The sequence below is a fragment of the Apaloderma vittatum genome, unplaced genomic scaffold (genome assembly GCF_000703405.1).
Source record: "Apaloderma vittatum isolate BGI_N311 unplaced genomic scaffold, ASM70340v1 scaffold6092, whole genome shotgun sequence".
Classification (NCBI taxonomy): Eukaryota; Metazoa; Chordata; class Aves; order Trogoniformes; family Trogonidae; genus Apaloderma; species Apaloderma vittatum.
The window spans coordinates 62863-82508 of record NW_009705156.1 but is presented as its reverse complement, the minus strand read 5'-3'; the positions used below and the strand labels follow the sequence as shown (position 1 = coordinate 82508).

Below are 19646 nucleotides of genomic sequence, written 5' to 3'. Positions count from 1 at the left end.
CTGTTTTACCTTTTCTACCATAGTCACTTCTGATTAAAGTCCATGGCACAGTAATAATATTTTGCTACAAAAATAAATAAGTAAAAGTTTACGATGCTGATATGTTTATAAAAAGCGTGAAGTTACTACAGAACAAAAGTGAAAACAATGAATGACTATGATGTATTTCTATAGAAACCTTCTGTGTGACAAAAGGATATTGCCTCTCATATTCAATTGTCTAGACTTCAATTTCTAATTATCTTTCAGAATAATTTTGTAACATTCTCTTAAAAATAACATCACTTTAAAACTGTCACTATCTTTCTCTCTCTTAAACTCTTATTGAGAAAATGGAAATAAAGATGGAAAAGCTGTACAATCTACTGATGAGCTACACAAATATGTCACCTTAATTAGTCTGGAATAAAACCAAAGGTAATGATGGTCTAGGGGAAAAGCCACGTTATGATGGCCCATGAACTACACAGTAGTTTCATTTTTCCAAGGGCCAGTTTTGATATTTCCTGTACTATCTGAGCTGTATATCATGGCTTCATGCACGTTTCCCTTGAGGATTCCGTTGTGATTAGTTGTATTAAACGGCAATGACTGTGTCCGTGGGTGCATTTCAAAATGAGCTGGATGGTGCACAGTGTCACTTTCTGGCATTTTAGCGCAACTATATATTACAGTACTTGCGTCGCTGCTTTCGGGCTGGTTGACAGTAGGATATGGGTCGCTTTTTGAGCAGCAGGCCCGTCTGTGACCTGACTGGCTATCATGCGTGCTGTGGGGACTGTCTGTATGTGAACTGTGGATGCTGCCGTCGATACTTGAAGGAATGTGATAGGCGTATTCTCTTTCACCTGCAGACCTATGCCGACTGAAATAACGTGGCTTAGTTCTGCTTTTCAGACATCTATGAATGTGCACGTTGGGTCTGAAGGTTCCCTCGTTGTGGACATGAATGTGAGCTTCATCATCAAGGAGCTGATCACAGTGCATTTTTGCACAACATGGTGTCACAGGCGAAAGGCAGTTCACATGATTTTGAACCGCTTGCAGGTTAGTAAGTTTGCAGTGGCTAGCTGCTGGATGATTAAACACAGCTGACTTGTTGGGACATGGTGATTCCTGAAGACAAGGTGCATGAACTTGAGTGTCTCCATTGACATTAACCTTTGGGCGCACATTGACTTGGACAGAATAGGTGTTTCTTCTAGACGGGCAACAGGACCACCAGCAATGCCACACATCATCTCGCTTTGCACAGTGATGGATCAGGATGAAAAGCCCCAAGGTCACACAGAAGGCTCCGTAAAGACAGCTAAATATCATATCCAAGAAATGACCTTGAGATACTGCAAGTGCTCCAAAGGTCCAAGTGGCAGTAAATAGGAACAAAGTGAATGCTGCAGCTCGAAGCTGAGCCTTAAATGAATGCTCATTTTCCAACAAGGAAGAAGAAATCATGGAGCAGGTTGCCTGGGGAACAGACACAGGGTCTGTAATATGACCATGGCCCACCTCAGTACTTGGCATTCTCTGCGGATCTTCTGTCTTTTCCTTCAACTCATACTTGCGTTCAGGATGGCGCTTCAGTTGCACGTATGTGCAGAGAAAGTAAACACAGGTGACAAGCACAATGAATGCTACTGGCCCATAAAAAGCACCGAGACTAGGCTCCCATGCCATCCAGCAACTGGAAACAACAAAAAAAAGAGAGTCAAGAACATTCTGTAGCCCACATTAGATGTGGTGGACAACTGACCAATGTGAAACTGGACTCTAACGGGTATGACTAAAACAGTGTCTCAGAAGATTGGACATGTTTGTTGTGTAGAAAGGGAGTCTGTCTTTAATATCAATTAAGCTGAGGCATCACTTTCATAGTTTTTAATAGAATGTCTAGTATAATTTAGAGGATATTAAAGCTGAAAATTTCCAAGAAATGTAGGTCAGTTTAGAATCTAGAATTGCAGTGAAGTGTAAGACCATTTATGTCAACCCTTTTTTCTACTATTAAACATGTCAGAGCTAATACTTTGATTAAAAAGCAAATGAGGCATAGTTTACACAGTCTGTGCAAGGAACAGAAATGTACAGATTTCAATGGTTTGTATCAATGGACTTTGATACAAACTCTTAAGCCTGAAGATTGTCCTTAAATAATTTTCTTGTTGCCAAAGTAGAGAACAGCCTACGTAATGGGGGGCGGAAAAAAGACTTTCAGTTGAACAGCCACCATTTTCTGCAGTGAGTGGACCCCAAAAATATACTCCATTTCAGAGTTCTGCTCTGTTTCTGAAATTCTGGGGAGTTAATTTACACCAGTTTGAATGTCCTCAGAAAAACTACAGAAACTGATGCTCCGTCTCTGTGATATGCTGGTAGCATAATATTATTGTAGCATGGGTCATTATTTGCTAGGCCTCAAATAATATAAGCATAACTGCTTTAGAGCAGCTCAAAGTAGTTTATAGGCCATTATGAGCTGAATAAGCCTCACTCAGCTGCATAATTTAGTAGCAGTCTAACAGGACAGTCCTGAGGATGAATGATCTAATCAAATAAACATGGGGAAGAAAACGGTTCTGGCTAATGAAATCCCAGATGGAAACTGGTAGAATTTGGGTTAGGGAGAGGAAGAATATTTGCCTAGTTGTTACTCTTCTCTATGGTCTGCTTTTAGCCACACAGACATGGAACTGAGCTGACAGTATAAGCTAGTACAGCTGCTATCAGGTTCATATACTCAAAATATTGCATGGATTTCTGGAAAGAGGAATAACTTACTTTCCTTATCTGTTGGACTAGGACAAGAAGTAATGGGTTTAAGTTGCAGTAAGAGAGATTTAAATCAGTTTTCAAAAAGTTTCCTAGATGTTAGGACGATTAAGTTAACAAGTCATTATAAGTGTGGCCTATTCGTTATCATAGCATTTAGAGTACCTCAGATAAATAATTGTCAGGAATAGTTTGGATATAGCTAATCTCCCACTGGGTCAGAAAGATAGACCAAGTAATCTGTCACGATCCCTTCTGGCTCTAACAGTGACACTGTGTGACACTTCATACGCATTTAGGTCTGTGTGATTGGTTGCAGTCCTTCTAGTACAGCAAGGAACCTTCTGATACCACATTCTTGTCAAGCCAGGAATTATCTACAACTTACTATAAAAAGGGCAGAATTACTTTTTCTCCCAGGCTGAGAATCTCTCAGGTAAAAAGAGGCAGTCCCACTGGGTATTGATCACAAAAAACTGCAGAATAACTACCTTAAATTTTTAAAATCTGAAACTTAAACAAAAAGTTACACACATTTATTAATGAACTTAGAGGCACTCTAAGGAGTATATATTTTGCTGTCAAATACACACATGAAAAGATTCTGTGGAAGATAACTGAAAAGATAGGTAAGTTATAACCTATGTTTAATTGAATAAGCAGAGAGCACAAAGCTACATTAATACTTGAAATACATTTGAATGCTGCATATTTGATACAACATGGAGAAAGGAATGCTCCCCAGTGGAATAGTCTTTTGGGATGCTCTCATCTCAAGTGCAATCTCATTGTAGATCACTTAAAAAATCAGTTCCATAAAAAAAAGTTCAATTTTATGCATCTACATTTACTGTAATAATACTATTAAAGATGAATAAGGCATATAATTCACTATGCTGTTGTTGAATTAGAAGCTGTTACTTTATTCAGTCTTATAACTATCCCTCACCTGCACCCTGTTTTCTGTACGGATTGTGGCACCAGGTATTGATTGGCTATGATTAACATGATTAAAGAAGTATAACCTCTGTAACTGTGCCAAAATAAAAAATGTCTTATATTTATGAACATAAATAATTGAGTCTGTTAATATACTGCTGATTATAAGTGATTGTCTAATTGGATAAGTTTGAATAAATATATGAATATGAGTTAGGCCCTAGGCAGAGCAAACAGTTAACCATGGTATGCACTAATTTAGTACCAGAATTTAAATTTCAATTACCTATAAAAATGCCTTTAAGGAGCCAAACGCTCCCTTACAAACCATTCTTTGTTTCCACTTTTCTTACCTGGACCATAACTAGTTTCAAATGTATTACAATAGATACTCAAAGCAGTAACTAAGAGTGATTTCCTCCAGAGTACTACTGCTGCCAGAGTACTAATATATCCATTAGTGTGCCAGTCATTGCCATTTACACCGAATGTATTAAAGTTTGCAGTCTGATACACTTTTATGGAAAGACTTAGTGTACTTTATTGATATTGTATGTTTCAGGCCAAGAATTAATAACAATACCATGCCTGGACAGCTCGTGGAGGTGTACTGAACACTAAGTAGTACACTAGAGGGCTATGTCAGGAACGCAAGACATTGTGACTGAAACCTTGCCAGGTAGTGAAAATCCGAAATAATTTTTTTGGGGAGGAGGGATGGGGGTAGAGGAGGGATTCTTACTCTTCTTACTTGTCATTTTTTTCACATAGTTATTTGTAAATTACTTAAAACAAGTCACCTGAAGGACTTCAGTTCAAGGTAGATAATGAATTGGAACTATTTAATAAATTAGTAACTCAAATAATCCTTTCACTTACTTGGGTGTAAATGAGGAGCACTTTTGTAAATGAAAAGTGGTTCTATAGACTGTAATGGAGTCAAATTGATAGAGGTGAAGCAGCAAGCCCCAGATTAAGACACTGCTCTTTCATAGCTATTATTTAACAAAATTCCATAAGCGACATCCCAAATGACATGTCTGTGTCCTTTACAAAGTCAGTTACATTTATCGGCATAACAGGAAGAGTATGTTTTCCTTAGAAGTTTTATTATAATAGTTTCTACTTACTATGGTGCATTGCCTTCAATCCCATAATTATTGATATTGGTTGCTGCTGTAATCCCACATATAATAAAAGGAACTCCACCACTAATCAGGTAAAATCTGTTGAGACACAATAACTGATATTTTAATTCGCAACACTCGTAGTTGAATACTGCTTTATAAATAATTGTACCTTCTTGAAGCATCCTGAGTATACAATATTGCTAAAGCATTAAACAAGCCCTAAAACCAGAGAAGCAATGAATGGATTATTGTCACAATAAACACTGTACTTTATGAAGCAAAGAGCAGAAAGCTTAATATTCAATATTTATATGGACCCACTTTTAACAATCTCTTGATTTACATCTTTAGCAAATGTAGTTACTATTGCAGTCATACAAAGAACAAAACCTTATCTAATGAAAGAACCTACATCCCAAATAAATTTATTCCACTCACCTAGATATTTATATTTAATAGTTATTAAATATGTAAGCATCATAAATAAAAAATATTCAGACAAAGCAGCTGTATTCACATTTAACCTGAAAATGTTCCCAGGGAAATTCAATGAAATCACAAAAATATTTTCCGAGTTCCTGGATGACGAAAATGGAGTTCAGTTGGGCAAAGAGAAAAGGGGGAGTCCACTTGACGATTTCTTTCTTCTGCACAGAAGAGCAATCTGGAGTAATCAGGAGGATTAAATATCCCTTTGCATTTACCACACTTTTCCTGACTCTTTCATTACCCAGCCTTGGAAATGCATTAAAATGTGAGGGCCTCTAAGACTTCAGCAAGATCTCATAAATATCCAAGAGTGTTAACCTAAGTGTTAATCTTTCTGTGAAGACTTGCATTATAAGACTGAAAGCACATAGTTTCACACCCCTTTAACTGGTTAAATGCCACTGTACCACTTGCAAGCAGCAGTCATCCCAAGGCACAATCACTAGGCTACATTCAGGTCCTAGGGGATATCTCACTGAGGTTGGCACCGTGCATTCCTGTATCCAAATTCAGCAAAATAAACCATCATCACATTTTCCATTCATATAAGCAAAACACAAAATTATGCATGCAGCACAGCACTTCCACCGCTGTGGTCTCTGAAGTGGAGAGCAGCGGCCCCCACCCGCGTGAGGCTACAGCTGGAAGGAAATGCTGCTCAGTGACAAAAGGGAAAATGTTCCACCACACCTAGAAGCTCAGCTGGTTTTCTGAACATCCTAACTCATTTCCTGGTTTAACCAATACTATTCTGTCAGTAGACAAAGTTTGTTTCTTTTCAAGCCACTCTGCTGGTGCAGGATACAGAATGCAGAGATACAGACTATTCCCAATGAGTGCTACTATATTGTCCACAAGAGGAACTTGATAATGAGTGGGACACGTTCTGACCAGAATCTAGCCACGAGGTTTCCATAATGTGTTATAAATAATGTTAAATTTCATAGTCATTGCAAGGGAGGACTTTTACAGAAACAGTTATAGTAAGATTAAATATATCAGCATTTAAATCAAACTCAGAATTAGTATTAGAATTTCTTAGCTTTTTTTCTCTACCTTCTTCCAAAGCAGAATCAGAGGCCAGGCCTCAGAAAATTTCATGTTAACAGTTACAGTCAATCTGTGTCCTAACAGTCTAAGCTGTAAACTGAGCAGAGAAATTCATCTTCCACATTCATGAAAAAGTCCTTCACATTTTATAACTTCAGAGTAATTAAGTATATATTTTTTCTTCAAACTTTGCTTATTCTGTAGAGCTCAACAAATTCCAATGAACAAGCTGCCTCCTTACAAAATCCATTCATTCACTGCTGTTTAATGATTGTACATATCTTTTGACTTGAGCATGTTGAATAAGCTACTTTAGTAGCTTATTATTCTTTTTAACAAAGACATGTTCAATGACATTTTTGAAATTCAGGAAATGACTACGGTAAGCAATGAGGCATAGAAAAGTTAATCCCAATTTATCTTAGAAATAGTAAGGAGCAGAAAAATAGGAATACAGAAGCAAGTGTAGGAAAATGCACTTCAAACTCTTCTGAAGTGATTACACCATAGAATTTACCTACAATGCAACCTATAATTTCATTTTTTGTGGTGTCACCACTTTTTACAGATTCGATATGTGCATTTAAATCATATCCTTATCTAAAGTCTCAGACAAGCCAGTATTTGGGTGTTATATAATCTACTTCATATCTCACACTTTCAGCAGGCTGCTGAACACTACAACAGTAGCATCAGATGATCTGGGAGCACTTATCTACACAGTGCTTCAGAAATGTGGCAAAATCTAGCCAAATTCTTGTCCTGGCTTATTGCTAAAAGGAACTAAATACATTCCAGAAATGACATAAAGTGAAGTCAAACAGAAACAGTGTACCTGAGGTGCACCATACTGATATCTAGCACAGCACACTGCCTGCCCTGTCTCAAAAAAAAGAGAAAAGAGAAAAAAGAAAAAAGAAAAAAGAAAAAAGAAAAAAGAAAAAAGAAAAAAGAAAAAAGAAAAAAGAAAAAGAGAAAAAAAGAAAAAAGAGAAAAGAAAAAAGAAGTGAAATAGCAAATAGAAATGACAGTGTATACACATGACTCTTCACTGGTTGATTCAGAATTCTTGAAATGTGAAGGAAAAAAGAGGAAGAAAAGTCAGCAAGAGAGGACTGGGATTAAACCGGAACAAATAGAAAATATAATAAAAGAAATGGAAGTTAAACTATAAGAGCGGGAGTGCATACTCCTGCCCATTTGTGTGAGCTCATGGATGTCTTAAACAGTATATAAAGAAGAAAAAAACACACTGGAAAGTCACTAAAGAGAAGAAATATTGTACATGTTAGATGTGAGGAAGTACACTTAAAAATAAGAAGTTTAGAACAGTCTTTCCAAACATTAGTTTCTATGCAATCATTAGTTTTTATAAATTTCTTTTTTTTTCACCCAGATGAAATGATTAGGACAAATAATTTTGAAGAAAAAGCTAAAATAGAATTGATAGAGCATGAATAAAAAGTAAAGAAAACTTAGATAATAAATAGCTATGCTTCATACTTCTAGAAACCTATTATGTAAGAGAATCAAAGTGCTTTAAAACTTTAATTAATTTAGCATTACAGCCCCCAGTGTGGTCGACAAACATTATTATCCCTGTTGTACAGATGAGAAAACAAGCAAGGGGAGATTAAGTGTTCAAGGTCATGCAGAAAATCCATTTCGGAATGAGACTTCTTAATTTCTATCCTATGTTTAAAGACAAGGCACCTCTCCATTACTGTAAATGAAGGGATTGCACAAAGTATGGCATCCAGGAGTTTGCCTCCAAGCCCAAGAAACATGATTGCCTCTTTGCCTTCCAGCAGGTGCAAGAAGAATACAGAAGACTGCATTCCTATCCCTGGTTAGGGTGGTTCCCTGCCGGTATGCAGAAGCCTTGCCAGTGACTGTCTGCCTGTTATACAAAGCCTGATGTGTGGAGGAGTCGTCTGAGTGCGCTATTCCCTGAGCAGCACTAACGCTAACATCCTCTGGTATTTCGTGTGGCACTCTCAGGGCGTGTACAGAACAGATTTTCCAGACCACTTAAAATGGTCTGAGTGTAAAGGCTTGTACTGGGTTCTGCTGCTTTTTCTGCTGCAGCTGACTTTCAGTGTCTTTCAGACATATAAGAACAAAAGGAAGAGGTGATGCTACTGCCCAGTAATGCTCATTGACAGAACAATACAATAAAGCTGTACTGGAAGGATGAACCTTGTAGACTGAGCAAGTACATGCTTTGCACCCATCGTTTTTTTCACCTTCAAGTATATTTTCTTATTTTGAGAACAATGTTCGATCTTTTTCCTGTACTGTTTGCCTAACTTACATTTACTACTTCCTCTCATGACTATCTTTTGGTTTTAAAGCTTTAAGGGTCTATATCCTCAGTTCAGTAACCAGCTTTTGTCTTCTAATTACCTTTTCTACTTCTGAGTTAATTTTCTAATTTTTCTCATTAAGCCAGTGGGCTGTCTCCTCTTCACAAAAGAACATGTAGTGACTCAGGAACCAGAGCCAATTTCATCTACTTGTGTTACTCTTCTACCATTCAAGAATGCAAAGCGATACTCAGGATACCAGTAATGAAACTCTGTAGGCAGCAGTAAGAAGACAGAAGAACCCTGCTCTGACAGATGTGGGTTATGATGGAGCCAGCTAACACAGAGAGTTCAGCTGTAGTGAAGACAGCTGTGCCATTGAAGACTGGGAAACCACAGGGAGAAAATTAAAACTTTTTTTCAGCTAAAATTTTATCCTGTCAAGTAGTTAATTTAGTAAAACAATTTTAAAATATTATATATTTTTGAGTTTACTGTTACTAATTGTAAACTACGTGTAGGATGGTTTGGGGCTTTAAAGCAATTGCCAAGCGTGGGAAGAATTTTTAAAATTTGTACGTTGTTGTTGCTGGCCATCCGGGGATGCCTTGATGATTCCTAGCAGGCTTTCACATCAACATACATTTATTTACTGAAGCTCATTCTATCACATCTTCACTAATGTTGTTATCCAAGCTAATGAGATTAAAGCTAGTCTGGTAGGCCTCCGCATGCTGCACTCGCACCTTTTAGTTGCAACGTAGGCAACACCTACAGCCGGAAAACCAGGCTATGCAGGCACGTACAAATGAAGTGCAGTAGTTTGTGGGGGGAGGAATCACATTCATGAATAATAGAGGGAACCCCTAAGTTCTTGCTGCAATTGCCCAAGACCGGTTAAGAATGACATTATTACATGCACTAATATAAACACAACTCCTCCCAACAGAGAAGCAGACACCGCTTGAGGTGATGTCCCTCTGTTGACATCATGGCTTGCTATTTTCCAGCTCTCTTCCAGCAAGACCTCCTCTTGTAAGGCAAACCCTACCACAAAATACTGGGAGCTACACAGCCAATCTGAAAGGAACAGGATAATGTCAGCAAGAATGACTGCAGTAGCCCGCAGGCAGCATCCATTCTGCTAACTTAACATACAGTATATTCTTCTAAGTTATTTCCATTAATATTACTTAGTAAGTCAGCAAGTAAAAGGAGAGTTCTACCCAGTGATAAATTTCTTGCTTGACTGTCTGGCTATTCTCTGGCTCAAAATTGTTTCCAGATTAAGAACTTTGACTCTGAAATGATTCTTCCAAAAAGACTAGACCTTGGCTTTGTGGGTGTAATGCAAGACTGATTCTTAGGTTTTTTTCTGCAGAATGGCAATGTATCAGGAAGCAATTTAATAGCTCCAAATAATCTGTATTGCAGGCATTACTTGATTAAAATGTATGTACATTTAGAAGTATTCTTCTCTGCATGCACAAATCTAGAAAGGTACACATTGGATATATAAAGATATCATCATTTTCTTTTCATCATCATTTTCTTTTCCTCAGCACAAAAAAAGATTCATCTATTTAGCTCTACTTCTAGGGCACATTTCAGAGATGTCTATCTATTAACCATTTGCAAACTAAACATGAAAATAAAAGAGCTTTCCCCCTTATTTTTCCTTGAGCTGGGATTTGATTTTAACATCTTTGTGAAAATAAGCCATATAGAAAATGGTCATTAACTTCTGAGCTAACCAGATGCCATAGTTCAAACACCCGGCAGGCAGACAGATAAGTAGCTCCTCTGTGGAAAGTTGAATTTATGAGCCTGATTTCAAATTATTCTTCCTGAATTTTTCATGCATCACATCATTTCATGGTCATTTTTCCTGGGAATTTTGACAAAAATAAAAAGAAGACTGTGGAAATGATGGGATTTTGAAAATACACTTTTCATTTAAGAAAAAAGTAATTTTGAATCCTATTTCCAGATAGTCTTGACTTATGAACATATTTACAAACACCATGTTAGTTTTACTTCAAGGCCTTGCTGAAAAGAAGTAGCCTATATTTTTAAGTGCTTTTTCCCTGTCTGCAAAGTAGAATACAAACACGGAGAATACAGACACCAAAAAAACCCCAGCAATCTACTAATAATGCTAAAATAAGCTTAATATTTCAAGTCAGACTCTAAAAGATAAATAACAGCAGAATTAAGGGTTGTGTGAAAACTCTATTTAGCATCTTTATGGGGCAATATTGTTATTCTTTATAACTGCCTGTTCACAGTTCCTTATTTTTCCCCCCAGAAGACATTTCACTCATTCAATTTGTAAGGAATAAAGTTCACTGGACAGGTGTATAATATTGCAAATTAAGAGCTTCACAAACATCAGTTAATTAATCTTCATCATGTCCTTATGAGAATATGTATAATCTTCTTCATTTAGAGACAAAGACTAAACAGAGAGATGAATGACAAAACCACTAAGGAAAGTCTCTGCAGATTTGTTTGCCCAACTTAAGATGTCCAGGCCTCCATTTCTCAAAAGTAGGCTCTAAGTTTTTATTAAAATTAGCCATGAAATAGGAATTTAAATATTTTGCCAAATCTTCCCTTAGAGACTCATAATACGGGAATCTGGGCAACAAAGCAGCAGAATGTTAGTGTCAGAAGATATGAAACGCCGCCTATCAAATGGCTTCAGAAACATCTCCCTCTCCCATGTGAGTCCACTACACTAGATATTCATATTGAGCTTCTCTTCCTTTCTGTCTATGTCAGACAATGTCTCACACACTGTCAGTTAGCTAGTGTGAGAGTTTAGGTCCTGCTAGTGGAGGAAGCTAATAAAATGTGCTGTTTCTATTCAATGTCCTTGGTTAGCATCCTTCATGGCTAGTGTAGCTGTATTTCTATTTCAGTATTTTGCAGATGAAAAGGAATTTCCAGGCTGGCAGTACAGTTGCAGTTTGCTTTACCATGACCCTGTAAGACAGTTTGAGTCAGCAGAGAGGACAAACAAAAATGCATATACCAAAAACCATAAAAAAGAACACCAGAACTCAAAAAGTGTTTAGAGAAAGTTCAGGAGAAAGGAGTTTCATTTATATAGAGATAACTATTGACTCTTGGTGAGCTAAATCAACTTGAAGAGCCATTGTGTCTAAGAAGCAAGAGGGACCTTGCCTATTTTATTTTATTTATTTCATTTTTATTTTATCTTTTTTTTCATGTTTTTTTATTGCAGAATGCCTTGGGGCTGTTGGAAATGAAAGAGGGAGATGATTCTTACAGTGCATTCCATGTTGCAATTTAGCTCTGTTGACTTCTACTCCTGCTCAGGCTTAATGAACAAATAATTTAAGCCAGGGTAAGGAGGTACTCATGCTGAATGTACTTCTGAAGGAAAGAAGTAAGTAAAATATTAAGCAGCATGTTGATGAGAAACCAAATATATTTATTAGTGGTTTTTAAAGGAGCTCCTAACATTTCAAAAAGTTTAAAAAGAGCATGGAGCTTAGAGAGAGACAACTGTTTATATTAATGCTTGGAGAGAATCCTAGCATAGTTTTGGTTGGAAGAGGCCTTTCAAGATCGAGTCCAACCTTTGTCCGATCCCTATCAACACCACTAAACCATGTCCCTCAGCACAACATCTACCTGTCTCTGAAACGCCTCCAGGGATGGTGACTCACCCACCTCCCTGGGCAGGCTGTGCCAATGGCTGACAACCCTTTCAGTAAAGAAATCCTAATATCCAGCCTGAACCTTCCATGATGCAACGTAAGGCCATTTCCCCTTGTCCTGTCACTTGCCACTGGGGAGAACAGACCAACACCCACCTCGCTACAACCTCCTGCCAGGTAGTTTTAGAGAGCGATAAGGTCTCCCTTCAGTCTCCTCTTCTCCAGGCTAAACAGCCCCAGACCCCTCAGCCATTCCTCATACGACACAGAAATATAGAAATAATAGGAGGAGAAATAATACTCATGCTTTGAGTATGTTCTATTTGCACAGTCATTTAATCCCCAGGGAACACAACAGGCCTTCTGTTTCTGTTCCATAGTTAATTTCTAATAGTAAAATAGCTGATACTCTTGTTCAAAGTAATTCATTGCTACCTCATTTTTCCAGGCATTTGACTATTCTGGCATAGAGCTGTTAGCTGAAATTATTTTGCGGTTCCAGCCTACTGAATCAAATACAACTACTCCACCAAGCATTGCAGTACACCTTTAGAAAGTCAATTACCATCAGGATGTCCTTCTGCCTTTCAAAGGAGAGAAAAGAACCATTAACTTATAAACTCTCATCAAGACAAGATATTCTGATAACTGCCTGTATATGACAATGCCTTTTTATATAATATGAAAGTGAAATGAGAAGTAAAGCATGCAAAGAAAGTGATGTGCTGCACCCTTATATTGTCACATATTTAATACTCAATTCACATTATTTTAATATCAATGACTGTCTGTAGAATCACCTTGAATTTTAAATAGAAAATATGCATTTCTTCGGTTTTACTTAATGTAGTAGTTTATTAAGCCTACCAACTAGCAAGGGGAAATATATTTTAATTCAGATCAGCTGTGAAAGTCACTGACAGGGGGTTCTGGTCTATGTTCTCCCATGACTAAACTTTAAAATCATATTTTGAAAAGGGATTTATGTTAATCACAGATTTTATTATGGCCGTCACCAACACAGCTTCCTGAATCCCCCTGGGTTTTGTACGTTATAGAGTTTGACACTTAACTTGCTTTGTAGGCAACACTTCTTTTGTCAAGAAGACTGGACGAGTCAAGTCCTTGTTTTGTAATTTTTACATCATCTGAAAAAACACTATTTTCCACTTTTACAGGAGGAGAACCTTTGGAGAGTTTATTGAAAGGTTATACATTCACTGCTTCGTATATTTTTGGATTTAGTCATGGAATCTATGTGTTGTATTAAAAAAAGGTATTTTGAGATCTTATTTTTTATCATGAGCTATATTTTCAAGTTAAGAGCTGAATAATTTCCATTGCATGAGCTTCACAAGTAATATGTGAAGCTGTTCATTTTCTAGAGAATAATGCGCTTAGTTTTACTTTCTTTTCTTTCACTGTACATGCTCAGAATGATTCAGAAGGTATTAATGACCAAGCAATCAATGCCATAAAGATAGAAACTTTACTGGTAGACCCAAGTGGCTTGTTCTTAGATTTGCTCAGCTGCATATTCAAAACAGATGTGTGCAAACAGACGATGAAAAGAGAATACAGAACTCCTAGGAAATGTCTCTAGGGAAGACACATTAATTCTCTTCTCCTAAATTCATGTCTTCTTTTCCTTTTTCTCTTATATAAATCAATGATCTTATATGAAGGGCAAGATCTTTGCCTAGAGTGCCAGAGGGAGATGAAATTGTTTAGAAGAAAGAGAAAGGTACAAAATATACTTCAGAGATGCGTACTGCCACAAAAACAACATTATTAATTTGCACATTTTTTGCAAGCCTTGTATCTTTTGATGCAGTATTAAGCTCCTGTTCCAGAGGGCAGGTGATAAACTTCCATGTGGGCACAGAAACAACTGAAATCTGATTTCCTACTGATTGTGTCTTATGCTTATCTTTGGTGTCTAAAAAGGCATAATGTCCTTTTGAGATCATTCCCATAGTTATGCCATATCTCTATGATTGCAGCCTTCCCTTATGCTGAGATATTTTCTTATTCACCTGCCTATCTAGTCACGTGAAACTTACAGGAGCTTTATGACCTCAATCCATCTCAGGTTGATTAGCCAAGTTATTAGATGAAAAGTCTCAATGATAGTCATATACTCAAACAAACTGTTTCTTTAAGGAGATCATAATATAAATAAGAATAAATTTATATTTTTCCATTACAGTTAATTATAGGCAACAAGTGAAAAATGTTAACTTTAATGGTTCAAAAACTATCAGACAAAGAGCAAGCAAATTTTGTTTTCAAAAATGTCCTATTTTTTTTACACTAATATCACAATTTTCACTTTAGTTTACTGATTCTTGAATGGTGAATGTTGGTGTTGCTACTTACAGAAAGAAAACTGTAACAAGAAAGCACAGCTCCAACAGGCTAAAATGCATTTTTATTTCTTCTGCTGGCCCTGAAAGATTTCAAGCATCTTATAATGCCTGTTTGATTGATAAAGGCCATTAAAATATCGTGTTTAAGAAATGTAATATTGTCCCATGAAATCTGCCATTTTTGAAAAAAACAACACCTCCCTTTCTTCAATGAAAATTAAAATTATAGTTTCACACATAATCATATGTAAAACTGCTGAATGCATCAGCTGCTTTCTGTCATGCAACAGTGATTGGGTGGTTACTGTTTTAGAGTACTCTCAGAAATACTTTAAAAGTATACATGTTCTAGCCTCCATACGCCATACATATTTTTAGTATTTAAGAAATTCATGTGTCCTTATAAAATGTTTACTTGTGAAGTTTACTGAACAATGGTAAATTTAATTGCTTTACCTAGAATTGTTGAGCATGTCCTGTGCCTATTCTTAAATTATACCCACCCACAATACCCAAGACATATTTATACTGTCTGCCTATAGATAAAATACAGAGGTAGTTCTATTGGCTTTTTAAACATTAGAACTTCAAAGGATTAAAGCATTTTTACTGTATCTGAGTATTTTACCAACAAGGTAGTAAACCTCCCGTCTTTAAAATATTGTTACGGATTAGGTGCTACATCCCCAAAATTCAACAGAGTTAGTCTTTCAGGCTTCTGAATCTCTGGTATTACAATTATCTGCTAATCACAATTTACTTCTACCTTCCATCTATTTAGGTAATTGGGTTTATTTTCAACTGCATGTATCTAAAATCTAATCACACAGCTAGAGCAAGATATATCCTCAGGCAAAGTGAGAGAACAGTCTTGTTTAAGACATGAAGAAACCCCACACTAAATAAAAATAATATAATTTTGATTATTAAATCTTCTTGGTCTACGAGAAGTATTCAGTCACAAACCCAGAGGGCCATTTACAATCAAAAAGCATTTACACAGAAGATCCATGGAAACCACAAAAACCTTTCTGCTGCATCCTTCCAGCTACCAAGCTTTTGTTATAGACAAATCAAATCCACATTTTTAAAGAAAAGATGAAACAGTTTCCTGAAAAGAAAGGTTTCTGATGTGAAAAGTATACAAGCAGGTTTTGGATTCCTCTAAAAGTGCCTATTCAGTGCACAGTAAAGGAAGGGGCTCCGTTCTTTATTTTGGTTCCCATTTTTAAATATTTTGATTAACTTTTTTAATAGTTCTAATATTTCTAGGGTTTGCTACAAGTCATGAGTTAAGAAGGGGGCATCCCTGAAAGTTAAGAAAAATTAATACCCGAAAAAAAGATATGATTTTCATTCACACAGAATACTGCTTTCAATCCTAAAGAAAACCATAAAGAAACACTTTCAGGTGAAGTCAGTGCAAGTCAAAGATGTTAACATCCTAAGATATACCCTAAATAAATTGACATACTGATTCTGAAGACACTACATTTTTGTTTGACCAAGACTGCACAATGAAAAATGAAAAAAAGAGAAGTATTTTGTGCAAAGTTTGTATAAGTTAAACATGGAACTTCTTATTTTCTCATATATCTACCCTCATGTTGTCTTTGTTCACAAACATTTGCTGAGAAAAAATATCTCAGTACTTACACAGAGCAGCAGAACAGAATAGAGTGCCTGTCTTCAGAATTCACTTGCACTCTACAAGAACCAGAAAATTTATGCACCAGAAATTTAAAATGAGAAGCTGCAAAATATAGCTCAGGTTAAAACTCTGAACTATGAAAACATTTTGATTTTTATCCAATCAGAAATTTTTCTTAGTATCTATCACCTAATTGCTTCTAAATATTGACTTTATTTTCCTTTTCAGAACATGAAGATGTGGTCATCTCCCATGAATGGTAATACAGTTTTACAGTTGGTCACATTTGGAAGACAAATTTATAGTATATGCAACCACTCCTTGCACCAAATCCTATTAATTTGTTTAACTGTGAATACCTAATTTCCTTGACTTGATAAATTGATAATATACTAGCATTTTTTTAAGGAAATTTTCTTATTTCCTGTGATTTTTCTCTTAGGACACTTAATAATGACAGCTTCCTTTTCATGTATTTCAGCACTATAGTATATTCCTCAGTTTCAGTATTTGAAAGAAAGCTGCATTTCTTTTTTCCATGGCTTAAATATTAGCTGGACCATGTAGCAATAATTAATGTATTTGGATATTTTTCTAAACCAATAACCAACATCACTGAATACATCACATTCTTCCCGTTCGGTCCCCATGTGTTGCCTCTAGTCAAGAGGTGACATCCCTGGTGGCAGGGAGGCTGGATTAAAATGATCTCTAAGGTCCCTTCCAGCTTAGGCCATTCTATGATTCTTGTTAGGGCGTAACAAAGTTCCCTGCAAAGGTTGCCTGACATTGATTGGCCAGTGGACACGAACCAAGGTAAGCAAAAAACTATTATTCATAGCAACATGCCCCAAGGCAAGAAGCAACTTAAAGTTTACTTTGGTACAGTGAACTACAAATTATTTGGTACAATGAGCTATTATACCAAGTTAACCTGCTCCTTTAAGTGATAGTGAGAGAAAAACCATCCATTAATGTTCAATAATCAGATGACTGGACTCTCTTCTGTGATCGGGAAGACAGAATCTCTTTCCTTGAATTAGACAATCAAGGGTCAGCCATCGCCCCCGAGTGCTGACCACTGGATATTCACCACTTCAGTATTAGCACAAATGGTGCCAATATCTTTACGAGATAGGGATACTTCCAGTTTGCAGGGATGGAAAACCACTTCCATCATAACTCCACTTTATTCTTATTTCTGCAGTTGTTTTAGTAATCTTTTTAGTAAACTTCTGGAAAGGCTGAAAGATTTGGGACTAGAGAATCAGAGTCCTCATGGACTGTGGTGGAATGAGTGGCCCCCATAGGATGAGTTGCATTTACTATCCCTTATATTCTCTCATCAATAGTTTAGATAGACTATGTGCAATCTGATGAAAAAGTCTTATGTATGTGAACATAATATTTATATATTTTACATTATGTAGCTAGGAGTTTTAACTTTACATTATACACCTATGAATTTTAATGATGCCTGTTAAACTCATAGGGCTTTGTTCATGTGATTAAGAGTGATTTTTTTTCACTTTATTTCAGACTAGGTTACAGTCCTTGCATTTTATGTTTGTGGTCCATTCAAGATGAAAGCTAAACAGAAACAGAACTAGGATAGGAGGGAGAAATAAGGTCCTTGGAGATTTTCAATACTTGATTAGACGAGGCCTTGAGCTGACTTTTACGTTGGATCCGCTTTGAGTGGAGAGTTAAACTAGATGACTTACAGATGTTTCTACAATTAATTTATTATTCATTGCTGTCTTTTCTGTCTTATGAGGGTCTATCCATACCACCTGTCAATGCTGAGAGAAGGACTATTTAAATCTACTGCTCTTCTAGATTATATCACTATGTAAACTGAAACATATGCACTACTCAGAGTAGACTGATTCACAGGTGAGCACTGCTTGAAAATTCCTATAGTTAGAAGGCTTTGTGCCTCGAGCCAGGCAGAATTCTTTAGAAGAGTACAGTGCATTATTAAAATGTAACTGAGATAGAACACAACTGAGGTCAGAAGAAGACTTCACATCCCATCAACAATGCCTACAGCTGTGACTGTAGCCAAGAATAGTTGTAACAAAAGAAAAATTTATGCTATGCATAAAATCTATTATTGTATCAGTACGTTGTGCATCCAGTGTTCCCACTGGCTTTCATCAAGCTCCACATGAGTGAGATGCAGACTTGCATGATTCTGAACTACAAAACTGCATGATTATTTTGCAGAAACTAATCTACCCTCTAAAAGAATCTTAGCAAAATTTAATCCTTACAGTTTGTGAAATGCTTACTTTTTCACATTTGTTTTCATGGAAAATCTTATGTTATGATTTATGCAATGCTATCTGCTTCTACAACTCTCAGTTTATCATCTTGACAGATATGTGTGTAGCCAAGAACTTAAAAACTTACGAAGGAGGTGTTATTAAATGTAACAAGCAGAAGTGAAGCATTAAAGCACGGTGGAAATAACTTTCCCTCATGGTTTTAGACTTCTGGCTTCTTTCTGGAATACTTTCTCCCTCATATGCCAAAAGATGTAATTTCAACCACTAATCTAGAGGCAGCTAAAAGCACTTTCATCTAATGCTATGTATAAAAGAATGATTACCCTGCTATTAAAATCCTAGACAAAATGTATTCAATTAATGACTTGACCCCACAAAACCATGGAGATTCAAATTTATTGGTAAAAATTCAGGTTGACATTTTGTCCTTAATTCACCCTATTGAAAAGTAAGAAACAAACGTACAATTGCACGAGTTCATGAGTGTCAACACTGATTTTTAGCTTTCATGCTGAGGTTTTTTGCTGTTGTCGGTTTTAGTCTTACTAAGTTGAGCTACAGGAAATATTATATATATACTGATAGCATGAAGATTTGCTTTTTCCTGTTGTTTAAAAACTGACATACACAGAAATCTATTTTTGGTAATTCCTATCCCAGATTTTAACCAGAAGCAAAAACAAAGCTTTTCCATCATATATAAAAAGGTCAAAGGGTAAGTTTCTAAAAAATCACAGGGTTTCTTGGAGCACTCAGCCAGAAGTGATCGTGAAACTTTGAAAGAAAAGGACAAGCAGAGATAGAGTTATGTTTAAAAATAAAAAGTAAGAAATATTAATTAAAAGATAGAAATGACATGCCATTTCCAGAATGTTAGTGCATTAGTAATGCAGAAAAAGGAAATCTGAAAAGGAACGAACAGCAGTCATTGCCATCTTCACAAAACTGTAAGAGCATCTTGTT

The 19646-nt window shown here is 36.4% G+C and overlaps 1 protein-coding gene across 1 annotated transcript in view; it reads right to left on the bottom strand.

Moving 5' to 3' along the window:
- Window positions 1–462: 462 nt before the first annotated feature.
- GPR123 (G protein-coupled receptor 123) overlaps window positions 463–19646 on the bottom strand; it is a gene marked incomplete at its 5' end in the record, with an annotated part of 51666 nt that continues 32482 nt past the window's right edge. Inside the window, 2 exons of the mRNA XM_009865282.1 lie at window positions 463–1684; window positions 4839–4934. Coding sequence (XP_009863584.1) covers window positions 463–1684; window positions 4839–4934 — 1318 coding nt within the window. The remainder of the gene's footprint in view (window positions 1685–4838; window positions 4935–19646) is intronic.